The 22,040-nt window shown below is 41.8% G+C and overlaps 1 protein-coding gene across 3 annotated transcripts in view; it reads right to left on the bottom strand.

The window, feature by feature from the left end:
* The window catches only part of RALGAPA2 (Ral GTPase activating protein catalytic subunit alpha 2), a 330,418-nt gene that overhangs the window by 121,231 nt on the left and 187,147 nt on the right, over positions 1–22,040 (bottom strand). For all 3 annotated transcript variants that reach the window (XM_073672456.1, XM_073672457.1, XM_073672458.1), the window contains one exon: positions 2,861–2,984. In XM_073672456.1, coding sequence (XP_073528557.1) covers positions 2,861–2,984 — 124 coding nt within the window. The remainder of the gene's footprint in view (positions 1–2,860; positions 2,985–22,040) is intronic.

Raw genomic sequence — 22,040 nt, 5'->3', positions numbered from 1 at the left:
CCCTGATTCCAGCGATGTATCACAGTTTACTGGGTGCAGCAATTGTGATACAATCAGAGTTTTTAGATGTAGCAGAGCTCAGAAAGCTAACCCCGCCCACACCAGGCTCTCTGTGTACATTGACAGTAAGCTGATAATCAGTGGTGGGGACATAGTTGAACCAGAAGGCATGGGAGCTGCAGTCCAGTAGAGAAACTCCAGCTGATAAATCACTAACTGCATAGAAAAGACAGCTCATAGCCTAATAAGTGACATCGCTGAAGTCAGCGTCTCAGCCTCTACCTCATGCTGCCCTCACGTTATACTGCAAAAACCTGATGACAGATTCCCTTTAAAAGCTGTTATTTAGGGGAAAAGATTCTATAATATATAAATATGTGTGTATATACAGTACAGACCAAAAGTTTGGACACACCTCATTTAAAGAATTTTCTGTTTTTTCATGACTATGAAAATTGTACATTCACACTGAAGGAATCAAAACTATGAATTAACACATGTGGAATTATATACTTAACAAAAAAGTGTGAAACAACTGAAAATATGTCTTCTATTCTAGGGTCTTCAAAGTGGCCACCTTTTGCTTTGATGACTGCTTTGCACACTCTTGGCATTCTCTTGATGAGCTTCAAGAGGTAGTCACCGGAAATGGTTTTCACTTCACAGGTGTGCCCTGTCAGGTTTAATAAGTGGGATTTCTTGCCTTATAAATGGGATTGGAACCATCAGTTGGGTTGTGCAGAAGTCTGGTGGATACACAGCTGATAGTCCTACTGAATAGACTGTTAGAATTTGTAATTTGGCAAGAAAAAAGCCGCTAAGTAAAGAAAAACTAATGGCCATCATTACTTTAAGAAATAAAGGTCCGTCAGTGCAAAAAATTGGGAAAACTTTGAAAGTGTCCCCAAGTGCAGTTGCAAAAACCATCAAGCGCTACAAAGAAACTGGCTCACATGAGGACCGCCCCAGGAAAGGAAGACCAAGAATCACCTCTGCTTCTGAGGATAAGTTTATCCGAGTCACCAGCCTCAGAAATCACAGGTTAACAGCAGCTCAGATTAGAGACCAGGTCAATGCCACACAGAGTTCTAGCAGCAGACACATCTCTTCAACAACTGTTAAGAGGAGACTTTGTGCAGCAGACCTTCATGGTAAAATAGCTGCTAGGAAACCACTGCTAAGGACAGGCAACAAGCAGAAGAGACTTGTTTGGGCTAAAGAACACAAGGAATGGACATCAGACCAGTGGAAATCTGTGCTTTGGTCTGATAAGTCCAAATTTGAGATCTTTGGTTCCAACCACCGTGTCTTTGTGTGATGCAGAAAAGGTGAACGGATGGACTCTACATGCCTTGTTCCCACCGTGAAGCATGGTGGAGGAGGTGTGATGGTGTGGGGGTGCTTTGCTGGTGACATTGTTGGGGATTTATTCAAAATTGAAGGCATACTGAACCAGCATGGCTACCACAGCATCTTGCAGCGGCATGCTATTCCATCCGGTTTGCATTTAGCTGGACCATCATTTATTTTTCAACAGGACAATGACCTCAAACACACCTCCAGGCTGTGTAAGGGCTATTTGACCAAGAAGGAGAGTCATGGAGTGCTATGCCAGATGACCTGGCCTCCACAGTCACCAGACCTGAACCCAATCTAGATGGTTTGGGGTGAGCTGGACCGCAGAATGAAGGCAAAAGGGCCAACAAGTGCTAAGCATCTCTGGGAACTCCTTCAAGATTGTTGGAAGACCATTTCCGGTGACTACCTCTTGAAGCTCATCAAGAGAATGCCAAGAGTGTGCAAAGCAGTCATCAAAGCAAAAGGTGGCTACTTTGAAGAACCTAGAATATAAGACATATTTTCAGTTGTTTCACACTTTTTTGTTAAGTATATAATTCCACATGTGTTAATTCATAGTTTTGATGCCTTCAGTGTGAGTGTACAATTTTCAAAGTCATGAAAATATAGATAAATCTTTACATGAGAAGGTGTGTCCAAACTTTTGGTCTGTACTAATGTGTGTACATATATATATATACATATACACACACACACACACACACACACACACACACACACATATGTACACACACACTATCTATATGAAAAGCAACTTTCTTACTTGCCCTGTTGATAAAGAAGGTTGTCCAGTACTAAACATAATCTTTTCTAAGTCAATGGGTTGTTATTAAATAACAAATGTAGGCGTATTGATGTTCTATGTCACCGCCTGGATCCAACCCAAGTAGCTCCGGTAGAAAACTGAGGATCTGAATGTCCCAGGACCACTGGAGCCTTTGATTAGTGGCCTTGGTCGGTAGACCAACAGTGGATCATCACAGAAAACCCAATAGAGCGCTGTTCCAGTCACCTAACCAGTGCTAATTACCGGTACAGTCATAGCTTCCAGAGCCAGTACAGACCACTCTAGCGGCCTGCAAGGGTCCACAGCACATAGAAATGACCCCATTATTTTAAAACAACCCAAGGAAAAAGAAAACATCTACAATTCTTCCTATCTCCAGCCACCACTAGAGGGAGCTTAGGAGCGAACCAATAGCAAACTTATTAATAAGGGGGTGCATATACTTATTTTGGAGTAGCAACAGGCATCCAGACTGTTATTTAAAGGGAACCTGTCACCAGATTTTCCTCTGAACTATTTAAGGGCTAAGCTTTAGTATATATGTGAAACAGAAGTAGAAATGTTCTCTATATATACTGAAAATAAATAAATACTGTATATGACAAATATACAATTCAATTTGCTGCACTCACACAAAATAAATCTATTCTTAAAATTGAATGAAAATTTGAGAAAATTGGACCACCAATAAATGTGATAATAATGCTCAATTACCTCCCACCCGAGGCCTGCTACAAAATCTTCATAGGCCTTGCTTCCCCCGCAGTTGGAGAGTATGGAGCACTTATCCTCCTGCCCTTCAGCTATGTAAAACACAGCGATCTTGTGAGTCTCACGGCTGGTAAAGAAAACACACTTCATATAATATGCAACAATGAGCGGTTTTTTTTTTTTTTTCATTATTGAACACAGTTTAAATACTCTACTATAGACTCCTGCCCAAAAATACTGAATGCTGTCATAAATTCAAAGGGTACTTCAACAAAGTATTTGTTTAAGGGTGTGCATATTTATGCAACCACTTTATTTTAGTTCTTTATTTTAATTTTTCCACCCAAAAATATTTCATTTTATTTTTCAATTGATTTGTACAGATTATGGAGGACATCAAAAGGTGGTAAAAGTTCTGAAATGATCCTGGTTGATCTGAATTTTTTATTTTTTTTTTTAAACATGTCAAAGACCTGAAATTTTTCACTGGGGTGTGTAGACTTTTTATACCCACTATATAAACAATTTACTTCTGATACCAATCTTTCACTGTAATAGTTATTAACAAATATTTTTCATCATTATGTATACAAATACACTCAATGGCAACTTCATAAAAAGCGAAGTGACCCATGCGTATGCATTTGGGACAGAGAATAACAAAAAAAAAAATACTCAAAAGGAAAATTAGGCAAATGCAGAAAAAAATCCATTTTGATTTCTGTGATGGCTGAATATGAACCCCAAATTGTTTTGAAGTCCTGGATTTCATTTGGTTACTTGCCAAGAAAGTTGCCATATTCAGCAGTAATTTCCATTCCTTACAACTCGTTTCTAGTTTCAAGTTCAAGTCATGTGGCTTTGTCCCTTTTCGTAATACATGCTATGACATAAATGTCTTCATTACCCTTCTCCTTTATCAGATGTATCCTCCACCTATCATCTGAACTAATCATACACCGAGGCTGAGGAGTGTATGATTTCTCCACTTTACCACTGCATACTCTGTCATGGGTGCCCTCCACCCTCTCAGTACATGGCAATATATCCCTCCTTGTTGGCATCTCCAATCCACCTGTGCTACTCAGAGATTAAAGGAAAAGAGGAGACACAACATACTCCCAGTATATCAAACATAAGGAGTCTGCCCTGAGCCAACAGTAGCCAGCAGCATTGTGCTGTTAACATCTATGCCAGAAGCAGCAGCACAGCCGGCTATGTAAAGGATTTTCACAAACGTACTGCAACAAAATAACGTCGTTTTTTTCCCCGTTAGTTATTGGTCCCTTTGCACAGACCAACCAGCAGCACTAAAGTGCCACACTGTAAAACTTTACCAATCAGCAGTAGTTTAATAGCAGACCAAAGTAAAAGATGCGCACTGAGTGAATTGTAAAAGAGCGGTCAGTATGAACAGGCTGCAATTGTTCTTAGTACTGCGAGTCCTGAAAACACAGGATGATGCACTGCCTAGAACAGTGACCATTAGCGCTGTGCAAAAGATCATTTCACCTGATGAATGAGCGTTTTACTTGTTCATCGGGTGACTGGCAGTCTGTTTACACTGAAACGTTATAGTCATATGACCATTATTTTTTAATCAGATAATTTTTTATTAAACAAAACAAAACTTGGAACAGATAGTACATGACAATACTCGTTTTACAATAATACAGTAAGTTCCCCCCCTTCCCTTACCCCCCCACCCCCCCATGGAGACCTTTCTTTCTCTTTTTATTTTATTTCCCCCTTCTTTCCTTTCCTTTTCTTCCCTACCCCTACTCCCTTTCCTTCTCTTCCCTCTCGTGAAATGACCATTATTAATGAAGCACTTAATATATTGCAATCATCATATTACACAGGGCTGTGTAGTTACAATTGCTCATTTTGCCTTTCTACCCAGCTAATTCTTCTATTTCCCATTAGGTCTATGACATCAAGTGATTAAAAACTGACAAGAGACTTCCTGTTTCTACACAGAGCAGAGAAAAGAAAAGAATTAGCTGGGTAGAAAGGCAAAATGAGCAACTGTAAGTACACAGCACTGTATAATATGATGATTGCAACATATTAAGAGGATAAAACCTTTAGTAGGAGGAGTGCTTCTTTAAGAACGCTCGTTCCCAATTCTCTCCTTCAGTGTAAAAGCAGCTTAAGTTTGCATTTAGAAAGCAAATTATTAAAACACAACAGTACAAAAGGTCTGGATGTCACACACTTCCTCTTGAGAAAGCATTAAGCAAAACACGCGTCGGGGCAGCGTAGTGGGTTCATCTATCCCCTCCCACTATGTCACTTTAGGTCATTGTCACCTTTTTTGGGGGGGGGGGGGTTTAGTAAATTATAGGAGTACTCCACCGTTTATCCAAACTATGATTCTTTAAAATTAAATAGGAGGGGACTATGTACCTTTGTTCCCAAGCTGGATATGCAACATGTACCTGATGAATATTTTTGTAGTATTGGATGTAGGTATGGATGTGGATGGATGTGTCATCATGCTCGGAGAATAAAACTTAAAAAACTGGAAAACAATGATTGTTAAGAAACTGTAAACCTGGGGCCCATGATGCCCCAACCATTTTTCAGACATGCGTCTGGCAGCTGCTCACTTATTTATCCTGTGCCAGGGAGAAGAGGAGCGTTGTGTAGCACTGGCACAGGCATGGGTAAGGACTGATGGAGCACAATCTGGTCACATCTTAAACGTGCAAAACTTGGCAGAATAAAGGCCCCGTCACACTAAGCGATATCGCTAGCGAGATCCCTGCTGAGTCACGGTTTTGGTGACTCACCAGCAACCTCACCAGCGATGTCGCTATGTGTGACACTTTGCAACGATCAGGCCCCTGCTGTGAGGTCGCTGATCGTTGCAAAGTGTCCTGGACCATTTTTTGGTCGTTGGCCTCCCGCTGGCCAGCACACATCGCTGTGTGTGACCAGCGGGACCAACGATCTGGCTGGTAACCATGGTAAATATCGGGTTACTAGGGGCACGCGCGCACTTAGTAACCCGCTGTTTACCATAGATACCACTCTGCTACGGTGAGCGGAGGCTCCAGCGCACCGTAGCAGAGTGGTATCCATGGTAAACAGCGGGTTACTAGGGGCACGCGCGCACTTAGTAACCCGCTGTTTACCATGGATACCACTCTGCTTAAGCAGCAGGCTGGGAACGGGAGCAGGACATCGTGGAACGATTCTTTCCACGATATTGCTGCTCCCCTCATCGCTGGTGAGCCTGCCTGTTTGACAGCTCACCAGCGATGTATTAGCGATGCAGCAACGATCCCTGACAGGTCGTATCGTTGTCGGGATCGCTGCTGCATCGCTTAGTGTGACGGGGCCTTAAGACCTCTCTGTGGCATTCATAAAAGAAGCAGATAAGGTGAAAAGGTGACCATGCATGAGTGCAGGTATGGGAATAGTCAAACACTTGGCTGTATCTAACTCAAATAAACTGCAAAAGAAAGAGCTGTGAGTGCAAACAGGGTATATGGAAACACCTAATTTCTCAAAAGGTGGGAGTCCTAGAAGACAAACCAGGACAAATCAAAAATTCACGATAGATACTTTTGATATACTATAAATGTTTTAAATGACACAAACCTTTTAGGTTTAATTCCAGCCCCTAGACCTGGTTCAGTGTGACAATGGGGCACTTGGACCAAAATAGACTGTGGAATCTTAGTGCAAACAGATCCCAATGTGGGCAAAAATATGAATACGAGTTTGCACAGTACAACTTGATCACCCCCCCAAAGAAGTCAGTTGTGGTTGCCACAATAGAGCAATTGAAGAAGCCCTTGCAGGCTTATATGTATCCATCAGGCAGCTTCCAGATACAAGGCACTCTGTGATAATCCGACTGCAATGGCCAGCTAGCTGTATGTTACGGGTGTGTCAGATATAGCAGACAGTCGTTCTGCAGCTGATTTTAGGTGGTCACTTCGTTTGGCATTACAGACGCCTTCTTAAATCTGTTTTACTTTAGGACCCAGCACCTACTTCCCTCCTGCTCTGATTGACACCCTGGCCTGGGTGTTTAAATACTTTCAGTTTGCTGCAGGGAGGGGCCGGTGCTTTTCACATGTTCCCTTGTTAAGGCTTGGAGCTATTGCAGTCGGCTTACTTCCTCTTTCGTGCTCTGGAGGACATTTGGTGTAATCTCTCTGAAATCTGCTCAAGCTAAGTTTCTCCCCCCTGTGTTTGTCTCCCATGTTATCTTTAGTTTATACTGGGGACTGACTAGTGCTCATGCCCCCCTTCCCTACCCAGGGCCTAACTGCAGGGACATACAGGGCTTAGGTTTCCTGTTTGGCGATTGGTGAGGAACCAATATAGGGACGGTAGGGGAGACAGGATGATATCAGATCAGCCTAGGAGGTCTCCACTCCCCCTTTCCCTAGTGTCTGGGCTCCCTTCTCCTCATCCCTTCGTGTTGCACTTTGTCTTTCCTACACTGTACATGACACTGAAGGCGTTCTCTGGTGCTGCACACTTACGAATTAGGAGGTGAGCAGTGCTAATGACTATGTGTTGGCCATGATGACAGTTGGGTTTCATGCACCAGTAATATTCACTAGAGTTTAATGAATGCCCCATTCCTGCCTCTATTGAACGCACCCTGGCAGGCATCAGTTGATGCCACGTCATCAGTGCCACTGACCCAATAGTCATCCACAGATTGACGGTGCATGCCATACGCCACCAGGAAAACTCCTAATTGGCTGTATTTAAAAAAACTATATTCAATATTTTTTGGTAGAAATCATTGTAACAGGGTATTTTTCCTCAGAGTTAGAAGGAACAAATCAGTTCTAAAGTATCTACTTCTGCACTCAGCTACTGCAATAAATATAGAGAAAAGAAGTTTGGTCACAATAACACAGACATATATAGAGAGCTGAATGGTTGTAATGAGCGCAGCCAGGAGACTCATTCAATAATTGCTCCACGGCTTCGTTTTTTCATTTAGCCAATGTAAATCTATAAATGGCTGGTGTTTGCCTACCTGAATAGCCTTCCAATTAAATTATCACTGGGATTCTCCTTACCTAATTTAATTTGTCCCCTTCCAGAATTAATCAACATGTCTACTTAACAACTCTGCGCCTAAGGGCTTTGGGGGCCTAAACATCACATGTGCTTATGAGAAATAATCATGTATCGGATTTTATTCATAATGTTCCATTCATATCTATAAAACGACATAAAATGCAACGAGCACAAGAAATCATTGATTTTCTATTTCTTGTCAAAGCTAAACGGTGAATTGACAAAGGAGAAAAAAGAGGCGATGATGTTCTTGTTCTACAAAAAAAAATAAAAGAAAGCTGTTCTTCCTACAGAATGTAACAATACAGAAGCCATGAAGGTGAATACCATGGTATAGATGCAAGTGTAGCAGGAACTGGGGTGGATAAAGACGTTTGGGGTGTGTGGGGACCACCATGGGCTGTTACACAGGATGATTGGACATCAGAAGCTTAATTATGTGTTTTTCTGTGCAAGTCTTCAGCTGGTTATAGAAACACCGGTGGTTACTTGCTTTGCCTTGTGGTGGGAGAAGAAACATGGATTCCTCAATAACAAAAAAAACAAAAAACCTAAAGCAGTCAGCTGTCCACAGTGATATATCCAAAGCAAGATGTTTCTACAGGATGTACTCTCACAGCACAAATAGGCTGATCCTTAAATTTAAAGAGGTTTTGCCTATTCTTAGTATAGGACTTTATGATTAGATCAATGATCGTCAAAGTTAGAAAAAACCCTTATTGTGTACAGTGCATCATACAAAACAGCTCCAGAATTTTAGCAGTGGTTGTGCATGGTATTGCAGCTTAGACCAAGCTATAATACCAAGCACAGCTGCTACTGGAAGTGACCCTCTACCTTGGTACTGTACCAAGTATGGTCACCTTACCGGCTGCTTCCGCTGCTTTTCTTCATTGGCCAAGACTGGCATTCCAGTCCTCCTAAATCACGGGGAGCCGAAGAGCAGAGGTAAGCCTACGCCATGCAGGCATGGTTCAGCCTTCTCTCTGCTCCCTATACCACTAGAGTGGACATCTTGGAAGAGACAGGAAAGGAATGAAGGACTCAACATAGAAGACAATGGGAGGTAAATGGAGAGCACCCGGAAGAGTGACTAAACATTGGATGTGAAGGTACTTTTCTATATTAGAGTAGAGGGTTAACTGCTGATGACCTACAGTACAGACCAAAAGTTTAGACACACCTTCTCATTTAAAGATTTTTCTGTATTTTCATGACTATGAAAATTGTACATTCACACTGAAGGCATCAAAACTATGAATTAACACATGTGGAATTATATACTTAACAAAAAAGTGTGAAACAACTTCAAATATGTCTTATATTCTAGGTTCTTCAAAGTAGCCACCTTTTGCTTTGATGACTGCTTTGCACACTCTTGGCATTCTCTTCATGAGCTTCAAGAGGTAGCCAACGGAAATGGTTTTCACTTCACATGTGTGCCCTGTCAGGTTAAATAAGTGGGATTTCTTGCCTTATAAATGGGGTTGGGACCATCAGTTGTGTTGTGCAGAAGTCTGTTGGATACACAGCTGATAGTCCTACTGAATAGACTGTTAGAATTTTTATTATGGCAAGGAAAAAAGAAGCTAAGTAAAGAAAAACGAGTGGCCATCAGTACTTTAAGAAATGAAGGTCAGTCAGTCCGAAAAATTGGGAAAACTTTGAAAGTGTCCCAAAGTGCAGTTGCAAAAACCATCAAGCGCTACAAAGAAACTGGCTCACATGAGGACCGCCCCAGGAAAGGAAGACCAAGAGTCACCTCTGCTTCTGAGGATAAGTTTATCCGAGTCACCAGCCTCAGAAATCGCAGGTTAACAGCAGCTCAGATTAGAGACCAGGTCAATGCCACACAGAGTTCTAGCAGCAGACACATGTCTTCAACAACTGTTAAGAGGAGACTTTGTGCAGCAGGCCTTCATGGTAAAATAGCTGCTAGGAAACCACTGCTAAGGACAGGCAACAAGCAGAAGAGACTTGTTTGGGCTAAAGAACACAAGGAATGGACATTAGACCAGTGGAAATCTGTGCTTTGGTCTAATGAGTCCAAATTTGAGATCTTTGGTTTCAACCACCGTGTCTTTGTGCGACGCAGAAAAGGTGAAAGGATGGACTCTACATGCCTGGTTCCCACCGTGAAGCATGGTGGAGGAGGTGTGATGGTGTGGGGGTGCTTTGCTGGTGACATTGTTGGGGATTTATTCAAAATTGAAGGCATACTGAACCAGCATGGCTACCACAGCATCTTGCAGCGGCATGCTATTCTATCCGATTTGCGTTTAGTTGGACCATCATTTATTTTTCAACAGGACAATGACCTCAAACACACCTTAAGGCTGTGTAAGGGCTATTTGACCAAGAAGGAGAGTGATGGGGTGCTATGCCAGATGACCTGGCCTCCACAGTCACCAGACCTGTACCCAATCGAGATGGTTTGGGGTGAGCTGGACCGCAGAATGAAGGCAAAAGGGCCAACAAGTGCTAAGCATCTCTGGGAACTCCTTCAAGATTGTTGGAAGACCATTTCCGGTGACTTCCTCTTGAAGCTCATCAAGAGAATGCCAAGAGTGTGCAAAGCAGTCATCAAAGCAAAAGGTGGCTACTTTGAAGAACCTAGAATATAAGACATAATTTCAGTTGTTTCACACTTTTTTGTTAAGTATATAATTCCACATGTGTTAATTCATAGTTTTGATGCCTTCAGTGTGAATGTACAATTTTCATAGTCATGAAAATACAGAAAAATCTTTAAATGAGAAGGTGTGTCCAAACTTTTGGTCTGTACTGTATATTACATCGATCATTAAGGGGCCTTATTCTGTAGCTTTTTTTTACTATGCTGAAAAATAAGTGACGAGAGCTCCTCAATGGAGAAAATATATGCATCGGTCCCGATCGGTTACAGCACCTGTTAATCAAGAAAGCGACATCTAGATGGTTAAGAGAGGGAGAGAGCTCTATCTATTAACCTTTCTACTATCGCAATGTAATGACATCAGGGAAAGTTGGCCAATTAGGCTCTGACATAACCAGGGTCTAATAGGTTGTGTCAATGTGAGACTGACAGGTTTCATGTAGTGAAGCATATGAATATCACAGTGTGTCAGACCAACGATTAAATAAAATATATTCAAGTCCCATAGTAGGACTGAGTGTAAAAAAACAAACAAACAGCCGAGTCAGGAACAACCCAAACTATAGAAAGGTCACTTTATTTATCCTGCACATGTAAAAAATAAACCAAAAAATTTACCTTTTTTTTTATCATACTGACATATAGAAAATGGAATACAAAGCGATCAAACAGCCATTTCTTAGGAGACGTAAAGGAGACATGAGAAATGATACCTACTATTTTGTGTGATGTGCCTGGTTTAAAAATATAAGCATTGACAGTTTTAAAATGGCTAAATTTTCATCACATTTCAGATATTTTAATTAAAAAAAAAAGCAAAACATTGACTTTAATTTACAGCTAACATAAAATACAATGTGTCCTGAAAAAAAATGAAAATCTGAAAATCACTAAGATATGTGGAAGCATTCCAGAGATATCACCACATAAAGTGTCAGAATTGAAAATATGGGATTTGGTCATTAAAGGGTTGTCCACTACTAAGACAAGCCCTTCTTGATCTAAATGTTTGGCCCCGATAAAATAAAAAAGCCTATACTCCCCTCCCGTGCCGGCGCTGTTCCAGCAGTGTCATCACTCTCGTGCGGGTGAATGACACGTGGTGTCGGGCGCCCAATCAGCGCTGGAATCACTGTCCCTGCCTTCGGACATTTTGAACATGAACAGGAAGTCAGTGATCAGCTGCAGCCTGGACTTCCTCTTCATGTTCAAAACGTACGAAGGCGGAGACAGTGACGCCAGTGCTAATTGGGCGCCGGACACCACGTGTTTTAACAACCGCACAAGAGCCCTTGGACCGTGAGCGCCGACACCGCTGGAACAGCGCCAGCATGGGACGTGAGTATACCAAGAAAGAAGGCAGGTCCTGGCACTCGTATAGAAAATTATAGTTCATTTATTCCACATATTGAATTAACAAAACTTTTCAGCCCTTTTAATTGATAAAAGCCTTGGAAAGGCTGAAAAGTTTTGTTGATTCGATATTTGGACCTGCCTTCTTTCTTGGTACACTATCCCTCCACGTGTACCACCTTACAACAGCGGAGTACCAACTATCTCTTTGTTACATTGGGAGACGAGTATAGGCTTTTTTATTTTATGGGGGCCAAACATTTAGATCAATAATAAGTGGTCTTAGAAGTGGACAACCCCTTTAAGGCAAAATAAGGAGCCGTCACTAAGGGGTTAAAGTACTGATGTGCCTGGTAAACAATGAAGGGGACAGCGGCCATTTGGGGGTTGCAAGGTCCCTTCAGACAGCTGGTCAATAAGAGTAAGAAGTTCATGAATGTAAGGATAGACCAATATTAAAGCACCACTCCAGCGTATTTTTTATTTATTTCAGTCGTGAAGTGGAGCCACCAATATAAGTTCCCTGACTCTAGTCTCTATAATTACCAGCCGCTGTCTTCTTTTATCAGCGCCGCTCTGATCCTCTTCTGCGGGTTGTGACCTGCTGGATCGCTACAGTGTTGGCTATGAGACTATGAGAGCCATAGGTCACTCCTCAACGTAAGTGTATAAGAGCAAGAATGAGGTTCTTCTAGACTTACACAGAGTTTGGGACAGTTACCTGTGACTTCCGGTCAGTCAGGAGCTGCGGTCACAAGATTGTGGGTCGGGAGCAGAAGATGACAGCTGGTAAGTATATTACTAGGGGAAGGGAACATAGATAACACTCCAGAGGTGAAATAAAAAAAAAATAAAAAAAGCTAGAGTGGTGCTTTAAAGGGAACCTGTCACCAGGAAAATCCAGACCAATCTGCAGGTACCATGTTATATAGCAGGGAGAGCTGAGCAGATTGATAAGTAGTTTTGTGAGAACAGATTCAATATAACCTGTGTTTTCATCATTTAATCCTCGGCTCTTTCTGGGGTTTTGGGTCCAGTGGTCGGTCCCATCAGTGACTGACAGCTTCCTCTGTATATATGCATAGAGAGATGGCTGTCAGTGACTGATAGGACGGCCCACTGGACCCCAAACCCCAGAAAGAGCAGAGCTTAAAATGATTAAAAACACAGGAAACTACATATCAAACTACTCAGCTCCCCCTGCTCTGTAACATGGAGTCTGCAGATTGGATGGCATTTTCATGCTGACAGGTTCCTTTTAAACACTACAAATACTTTTCTATTTGAACCTTCACCATTTATTCTGTTCGGATAGTTGTGGATTAGAGATGTCGTTTTTGAGAAAAGGTACAGTACAATATGCAGGTGTAATATGACATTTTCCTTCTATATTTGCAATGTAAAACTTTTTTTTTTAAGTTTTCGAAATAAACAGAGGAAACAGGATTTAAAAAAAAAAAGTTTCACAATATACAATAACGTATATATTAGACATATACTGTATTTCGGTAAAGATGGGTAGTATGAGCTCACATTCCATCTCAAGATTTACTGCAATGAGCTTCAAGCAATGCAGCTGCTGCGAGCTTTATGGAAAGACATCATGCACATTTGCATTTCTCACACTATAAACCATTCAGAAAGATCTCAATGCACTGTGTTCTGGAGTTCACCCCTCTTCTGCAACGAAATATGCACCCGTGTCTGGGCTACAGGATGAACACTACGCCTGCACAATGTGCATCTATCTACTAGCGCCGTCTCACAGGCTTCCCTGTCAGTAGAGACAATGCTCTCCAATGAAGCTCCTGCCTCATCCTTGCTGCAATTAATAAAAGCTATTTGGGTATGTTCATATGCTGCATCTGTACTGCAGTTTTTTTTTCTCAAAACTCTGCAAAAATGCAGTAAAAACGTCTCAATTTTCCGGCAATTTTTTAAAATTGTTGCAAAAATTGTGTCACATGACAAGGCTCGTTAAAAGGGTCGAAATAAACTTTTAGGATTGCTACTTCCTGTAGGTGGCACTAGAGCTCTAGATCTCTTCCTCTCTGAAGAGACAATTTGCATATTTCCAAGAGGAGCATTGCGGCTTGAAAGTCTCCTCACCGTGACATGCTTAACATGTCACTCTCCGCAAGGAGAAACGTTACCCCTTCAATACTAGTCTGACGCCTCTCACCAAGCCAAACCATATCTCACACTTTGCACTGACGATGGGCAGATGGCCGAAATACAGTGTCTGCAAATTGAGATTCTGGTACTGGATATCATCCCAATTCATGTGACAAGGCTCGTTAAAGGGTCACTACTGACTTGTAGGATTGCTCCTTCCTATAGGTGGCACTAGAGTTCTACTTCTCTTCCTCTCTGAAGAGACAATTTGCATTTCTATAGAGATTACTGAAAAATCAAGGCAAAAAAGCAACACTAATGCATCATGTGAACATTGCTTTTGACCGTTTTCAAAGTGTGGAGATTTGATGGAGTATTTCAGTAAGTAACATTTATGACATAAAAGTACATGGATAATATAAAAATCGAGGAGTCCTTGTGCTTGATGCTTTACAATGGCTAAAAGAAAAGGGCATGGACCACTGAGGACTCCTCGTTTTAATTTTTTTTTTCGGTCAGCCAACACTGAACAAAGATATTTTTTCCTGTAACGTGAATATTTTACAATTAGTATAAATGCCATTTGCAGGTTTACTGCTGAATACAACATCGGGAAATATTATGAACACTCTTTTATAGATATAATTTATTGATGTGGGATTGAAATGCCTCGGTTCAGTCACTTTTCATGCTCGACGCAGTGTCTCTGGATCAGATAGAATCTAGTTCGGTTCTATAGATATGTACCAGTGTCATTTGTCCGGGAAGAGTTCTGTGTTTAGCGCTTGAGAATCTGGAACCCTAACAATCCCGCCTAAATAAACATGATAGTTACCAATATCAGATACCGGCCAGCGCTAATAAAATGTCTGTGGAGCTGCAGAAAAAAAGGGGGACATTTCCCAGACTCCCTGAATATATGTGGCACCAGAAAGGTGTCATCAGGCTCAGCCCATGTTGTAACATGTACATTCAGGGAAAAGTGAAAAAAAAAGGGGGGGGGGGTGGGGTGCTTCACATCTATAATTTAAAAAAAATGTCAAAGCTTCTAAAACTCACAGGTATGGTTTACCACCGGTCATGTAATGGCCCCAATCATACATTTTATCAGTCCCTCATCCCAGTGAAGCTTACTATTGAATTTCTTTATTCCAATCACACTTCCTATAGAAAACACCTATAACTACAATGGAGGAGAATGGGAGGAAAAGGGAATATCCAAAGGAAAAGTCATGCCACCCATGGAATACAGACGAACGTAATGCAGATTGCAGAGTGCTGCAGTGAAAATGTATCACATGTCAGAAAAGTAACAAAATTACTGGAAATGTTTGTATAGTGCAGAATAGTGGACAATTAACATATTTGCTACTTTATACAGAAAGACTTCCAGGAGAGAATGCATCATGCCCATTCTCCTATCACACACTTGTACTGTAGAAGAGCGTTCTTAAAAGACGACGGTGCATATTATTAACACTGGAGTAACACAATTATTCCTATATCTATGACAGATGTGATGTGGCACCACATTGATTTACCAATAATGTAATCATCTCCGGGGACATCACCGCCTTCAGACAAGTTACAAGAACAGTATTAATCATTGGTGTTTTCTGCTATAATACGTCTCTGCATTGGTATTTCAAGTATAAGAGATGTTTCTCTATTGTTTCTCTATACCAAGACTGAACATAATTTTATCTTACCAAATAATCACGAAATCTGAATATTAAAAAGTAACCATCACTGTAATTTTTCCCCAAAAAATCAATAATACACGTGAAAAAAACAACTTTGTAATCGATCTCATCAGAGAAATCCGCTTTCTTCTCCTCCTGGGCTGATCAATCTCAATATTCTCAGAATTCTTAATTTACAGGTCAAGTTTGACTTCAGTGAAAACAGATTTTCCCATTATTGAGATAGGAGATGACAGTTGGAGCTGATAAAGTTCAATGGAGAACTGTAACTGTGGTTTCAGCAGCGGAAGGTCTGTACAGATTTTAACCGTGAATAGAGAGTGAAAAAAATAAGCAGATTTCTCTGATAAGATATATTAAAAAATGTTCTTTTTATATTTACTATTATTTAATGAAATTTAAAATCTCTATTTAAGCAATTATTTGAGTTGTAAGGTCGGGTTGACAGGACTTCACATTCAAACTCTGTTTTTTTTTAAATGCTCTGGTATCAAAAGACTAATCACTTTGTTTTTATTGCTGAATGTCCTTTAAAAAGGATTTTTCTGGCATATTCTCCCCCACCTCTTCCCACAAAAAAAGATAAAGCCTTCAATGTCCTGCAATCAGAGAGATCATCTGATCATTGCAAGTTGTGTTCCACATGCTTACAGAAAACCCTTAAAGGGAATCTGTCAACAGGTTTTTGCTACCTCATCTGAGAGCAGCCTGATGTAGGCAAAGAAAAGCTGAATCCTACGATGTATCACTCAGGTTACTGTGTGCAGTCGTTCTGACACAATCAGAGCTTTTAGATTTAAAATGAAGCAGAGCTGAGAAAGCTAACCCCGCCCACACCAGGCTCTCTGTGTACAAAGTCCATAGACAGTGAGGTGCTTAGTTGCTGGACTAGTCCGGCAATGTTAATCTCTTAGTGATAAATCCTTCACATTTAGTAAACAACAGCATGCATATTGACAATCCCCTGCTGTCTTCAGATTACATAGCAAAGACATGCTGACGGATTCCCTTTAATGCTTTTGGTGAAGCCTACAGCAAGCTGCTGCAGGGGAAGTGCAGTATTACATAGTGGCTATTCACATCGGCCGTCTATCAGAGCAGCTCTCCATTCTCCACCTACCTAGAGAGTAGCGCGGTGTGTGCAGCCGCTGTAAATGAAGAGGTGGCTCCGTATGCACAGCTCTATTCATTCACTCATATGAGACCATCATAAAATAGTCAAAACAAGCGTGCTCAGCCATTTACAGAACTCCCATAGAAGTTAATGGAAATATTTGTGCATACGTGGCCATGTGTTCATTCACTGTGGTGGAAGACAAAGCTCCATTCTTGAGATAGGTGGACATGGCATTAAGGGGAAAAGTAATAAAAAAATTACTTTTTGTTTAAGCAAGGTTTTTATGTTAAAAAAGTATTAAAAAAGAAAGCAAACAAAACAAACACTTTTTTTCAGTTTACAAATTATTATATTAAATAACAAACTAGAAATCCTTACAAACTAGCCTTTAAGACCAGACAATGTGATTTTCAGGATTTGTTTTCTCATTTTGTCTCTCATAGTTGAGGTCTACCTATGATGTCAATTACAGGCCTCGCTCATCTTTTTAAGTGGGAGAACTTGCACAATTGGTGGCTGACTAAATACTTTTTTTCCCCACTGTATGTGGTCGTAACCATGGATACCTAAGCTACTGTAATGCCCTGCACTTGGGGAACGCGACACAGCGAATCAGAAGAACTATACTACATTTCTTATTGGAGGTATTTTCTATTATTATTATACCTACTATAACTATATATTGGGAAAGGAACTTGGAGATGGAAATACCCGTTTAAAACCTTCTAAAAACGTCAATAGGGAAAATAATGTAAAAAATGATGGTTTAGTAGTTAGTGACCCAAAAACAAGTGCAGCTTCCTAAGGCTGTGTGCCCACGATGCGTTTTTCAAGCGTTTTTGCTGTGGAATTTTCCACAGCGTAAACGCTTGGGAAATGCATGGTAAGCCTTCGCCATGGTCCCCTATGCAGTTCCGCACTTTCAATGCCCATGCTGCGTATTTTTCCACAGCGTTTTTGCTGCGCTCAAAAATCCGCAGCATGTCCATTAATTTTGTGGAAGCGCTGCGTTTTCGCCGCCATTGACTTGCATTAGAATGCGCCAATTCCGCAAGACTGCATCTGTACTTGCGTAATTGGCGCGTTCTAATGTGCGGATGGTACCTGGGTGTAGAGGAGAGGAGAGTCTCCTCCACACCCAGGTACCATAGAAACTGTAAAAAACAGAATAAAATAAAAAAATAAAGATTATATTCACCTTCCGACGGCCCCCGGTCTCCTTCCCTGTGCTTGCCAGCAGACTGAAGGACCTGCGGTGACATCACAGTCATGTGACCGCAGGCCCTTCAGTGCAGTGTCCCGCTATCAGCTGGCAGCCAGGAAAGAGTGCAGCAACACACGCCGGGACATCGGAAGGTAAGTATAGATTTATTTTTTTATTTTTAACCATTCTAAAGGACACACTATATAAATCCATGCCGGTTGCATGGATTTATATAGTGTGACCTAGTTGTCAAGCACTTTCCAAGTGATGCTAAAATCGCCTGGAAAGCGCTTGTCAATCCGCATGCGGAAAAGCATGTGAATCCGCATGTATTACGCAGGAAAAAAGCATGTACAATCCGCATGCGTTTTTTCTGCCAGGGAGATGCAGAAATGCTGCAGAAATTTTCTGCTTCATTTCTGCATTGTGGGCACATACCCTAAATCATGCAAGTTCTCAATTGTTTTTTTTTGTGCCTTTCCACGATGGACTCCAATGAAAACAATGTATCTAGAAACATATCCTTACTAGAGAGTGCCTAAGAATTACAGTTTGAGTCCTAATGATTCACACACTTCTATTTATGTATTTAGTAGCTTTATGTCATCTGCAGTAAATGGGTTGTTTCCACCATCTGCTGTTTTATCGCCCAGTCTTGGATGTGGACCTGCTGCTCGCTCCATCTACTGCAGTAAGTACTCCCTAAACTGGGCATTGTGAGAAGAATAAATCACACATGTCCATGACACAATACGTCTGCAGTATAAAGCTTAGCATGACTGAAAGAGCCCAAGTCACATAATACTACTTACTTATTCATTGAAATGATTCAATTTGAACGCAGATTTGCCGATAAGGCGGTGATTGATGACTAATGCATCTTCCTCACGGTAGCGAGCTTGCAGCAAGGCTTGAAAGAACGCCAAGCCATTAAAAGTCTAAGAGCACCAATTAACTGCACAGGAAAAAAAAAGAAAAAAAAGTTTGCTTAACTGCATCCTAAAGCGCACGGCTCGCAGTCAGCTGTGAAAATGAAATAAAGGCCAGATATGAAAAGTTTCCCTACCCTGGCAAACTCTTTATTGAAGCTGCTGTTTTTCAGCTGGTGAACACAAAAGGAAATCTATCTCCCTTGGCACACGATTGTCATGAATAGTGCATGATGATCCTGGCGTGGGCTAGGAATAATCAATGCATCGTTTGAGGAAAAGCTGAAAATGGAAAAGTGTAGAGCCAATCACAATGGAGAACGAGCCGAGTGGCTTTAACTCATTCACACGTCCTAATGCTCTTTTGGTGTCGACAGAAAACACCAGGAAAAAGAAAAAAAAAAATCAGGCAATTCCTTCATATTAAATAGATGGATCTGCTCCATTCCTGAATTATTTGCAGTTTAGTGGGAATATTACACAACATCTTATCTTCAGGGTGCACAATGGAGATTTGTTCTTTCCCAAACCGCTATAGCCACCCATGAGATGACAGCATGGGACAACATGGCCTGTTACCAGCAGCGAGCCGTCTGCAGCCAGACGGGGATTGGAGGGGATCCCAGAAATATCAGCGCCTACTAAAACATCTAAATATTGAAGGGGATGAAAATGCAGATCCACTTAATGACTAATCACTATGTCAACACAGAGAGCCGCAAAAGCCAAGATGCTACAAAACAGCCACCAATACCAACCGAATAGACAATATTCAAAATGTAGCAACAGCCAGATATTTTATAGTATCATGTGGGATCACCTATTCGGTCATCCCATAAGCGCATTCAGAAGACCACTAATATTCTGCAGGCTCACCTGCCACGCTATGTGTAATATCATGCACAATGCGTCAGAATTACCATCAGTACAATGACTGATCGAAGCGGAGAACGTAGGTAATATCTACAGCCAAACAGCAGAAAAGGTGAGCTATACCCCCGTATCTGCCAACTCAGGACGCAGGACACTTTGGATATTACCGTAGTTGCCTTACCCTCTTACCCCCCAAAAATAAGAACTTCAAAGTACCAACCATTAGATGTTAGCCTTCTGTTTACCAGCTCCCCACTGCCTGTTGTTATGGCCCTGTCACACTTAGCGACGCTGCAACGATCCCAACAACGATACGACCTGTCAGGGATCGTTGCTGCGTCGCTATGTGGTCGCTGGTGAGATGTCAAACAGGCAGGCTCACCAACGATCAGGGGAGCAGCGACAGCGTGGAAAGAATCTTTCCACGATGTCCTGCTCCTGGTTACGAGCCTGCTGAAGCAGGAGCAGGCTGGTAACTATGGTAAACATCGGGTTACTAGGGGCACACGCGCACCTAGTAACCCGTTGTTTATCATGGTTACCACTCTGCTACGGTGAACGGGAGGTTACCGCTCACTTTAGCAGGCTCGTAACCATGATAAACAACGGGTTACTAGGTGCGTGTGTGCCCCTAGTAACCCGATGTTTATCATGGTTACCAGCCTGATCGCTGCTCCCGCTGGTCACACACAGCGATGTGTGCTGACCAGCGGGAGGGCAACGACCAAAAAATGGTCCAGGACACTTTGCAGCGATCAGCGACCTCACAGCAGGGGCCTGATCGCGGCAAAGCGTCACACATAGCGACATCGCTGGTGAGGTCGCTGTTGCGTCACTAAAACAGTGACATAGCAGCGATCTCACTAGCGATCTCGCTATGTGAGATGGGGGCTTTAAGTGTAGTTGGTCAAACAAAGATGCCAAAAGATAAGAGGAAGTGGGCTCTATTTGTCTCTGTCTGGCTCACCATTGGACAATAGCAGGCTCAAGTACGGGAAAGAAAGTTCCAACATCTATAATACTGGCAGAACGCTCAGAGAGAAACTGGTCACTCAAAAAGAATGGATAGCAAATAATCAAGCCTAAAACCCATGGAAATATTAGATTGGTATGTGCCCCAAAAGTGGTTTTAACTGGGGATTAAGGTAGCAAGGCCATGCTTTTCTACATATTTTCAGTGAAACAACCTGTCATTGGGTTATTATATCCCAAACCAATTGCAAGTGTGTAAAGGTGCATTAATGCTGATTAAATCCGTACCTTTCTTTTAGAAATCCTTTTTTCTGTTTTAGAGAAATCCATATTTGAAGTTGTATGATAATGAGGTGTAAGTGCGGTGGGTTGGGACATTACACTTGCAGCTCCCCTGCCGGTCTCCCTATTTCCCACCCACTGTCTGCCTCCTTTCTCTGATGGACAGGTCATGCCTGTTTTAGTGACTCCTGTTTCAGAGACCTGTCAGAGACAGATGGTGGACAGGGAATAGGGCTAAAGGGCAGGGGAGCTGCAAGCGTAATGTCCAAACTCAGCGCACTTTCAACTCATTAGCACACAACTATCAATTTCTCTAAAACAGCAATAAGGATTTCTGCAAGAAAGGTAAGGATTTACGCAGCATTATAGCGCCTGCTATTCCATTGGTGTATAAAATCCCATTGACAGATCTTCTTTAAGCTACTGGCACTGTGGGAGGCTTTTGGAGGTGCAACGGTTCTTACATAATTAGTTCAGTTTTTGGAAATAACCTATAAAGCCCCAATACAGCGTTTTTTGTTTTTATTTTGCCGCTGGAGTGATGCTTTTAATGTAAGGTCCCTGCCCCTACTCTAATGCTCACCTGCCCTCATCTTCACGTTCTCTCGCCGCCGCTCCCACCGATCTCAAGAAGTTTGTGACCTGCCAGATCGCACGAGTATTTGCTGGAGTGAGCCGGGGGTCACTTTTCAATACATGTCTATGAGATCCTCGTTCTGGCTCTCAAACTTTCTTTGAGAGTTTGTAACACAACTTCTGATTTCTGGCCAATCTGAAGTTGTGGTCGCAAGATGGCGCCGCGGGACTGGAGCAGTCCGGAAAAAAGGTGAAGACAGCGGTGGGAAAGTATAAGACTAAGTTCAGGGACTTTACATTAGAAGCACCACTCCAAAAAATAAAACAACAACCCACTAGAGTGTTGTGGCTTAAGTGGCAGTAAAC

Source organism: Phyllobates terribilis, unplaced genomic scaffold (assembly GCF_046119375.1).
Source record: "Phyllobates terribilis strain yellow unplaced genomic scaffold, ASM4611937v1 Scaffold_3__8_contigs__length_932513732, whole genome shotgun sequence".
Classification (NCBI taxonomy): domain Eukaryota; kingdom Metazoa; phylum Chordata; class Amphibia; order Anura; family Dendrobatidae; genus Phyllobates; species Phyllobates terribilis.
This window is presented reverse-complemented; position numbering and strand designations above follow the sequence as displayed.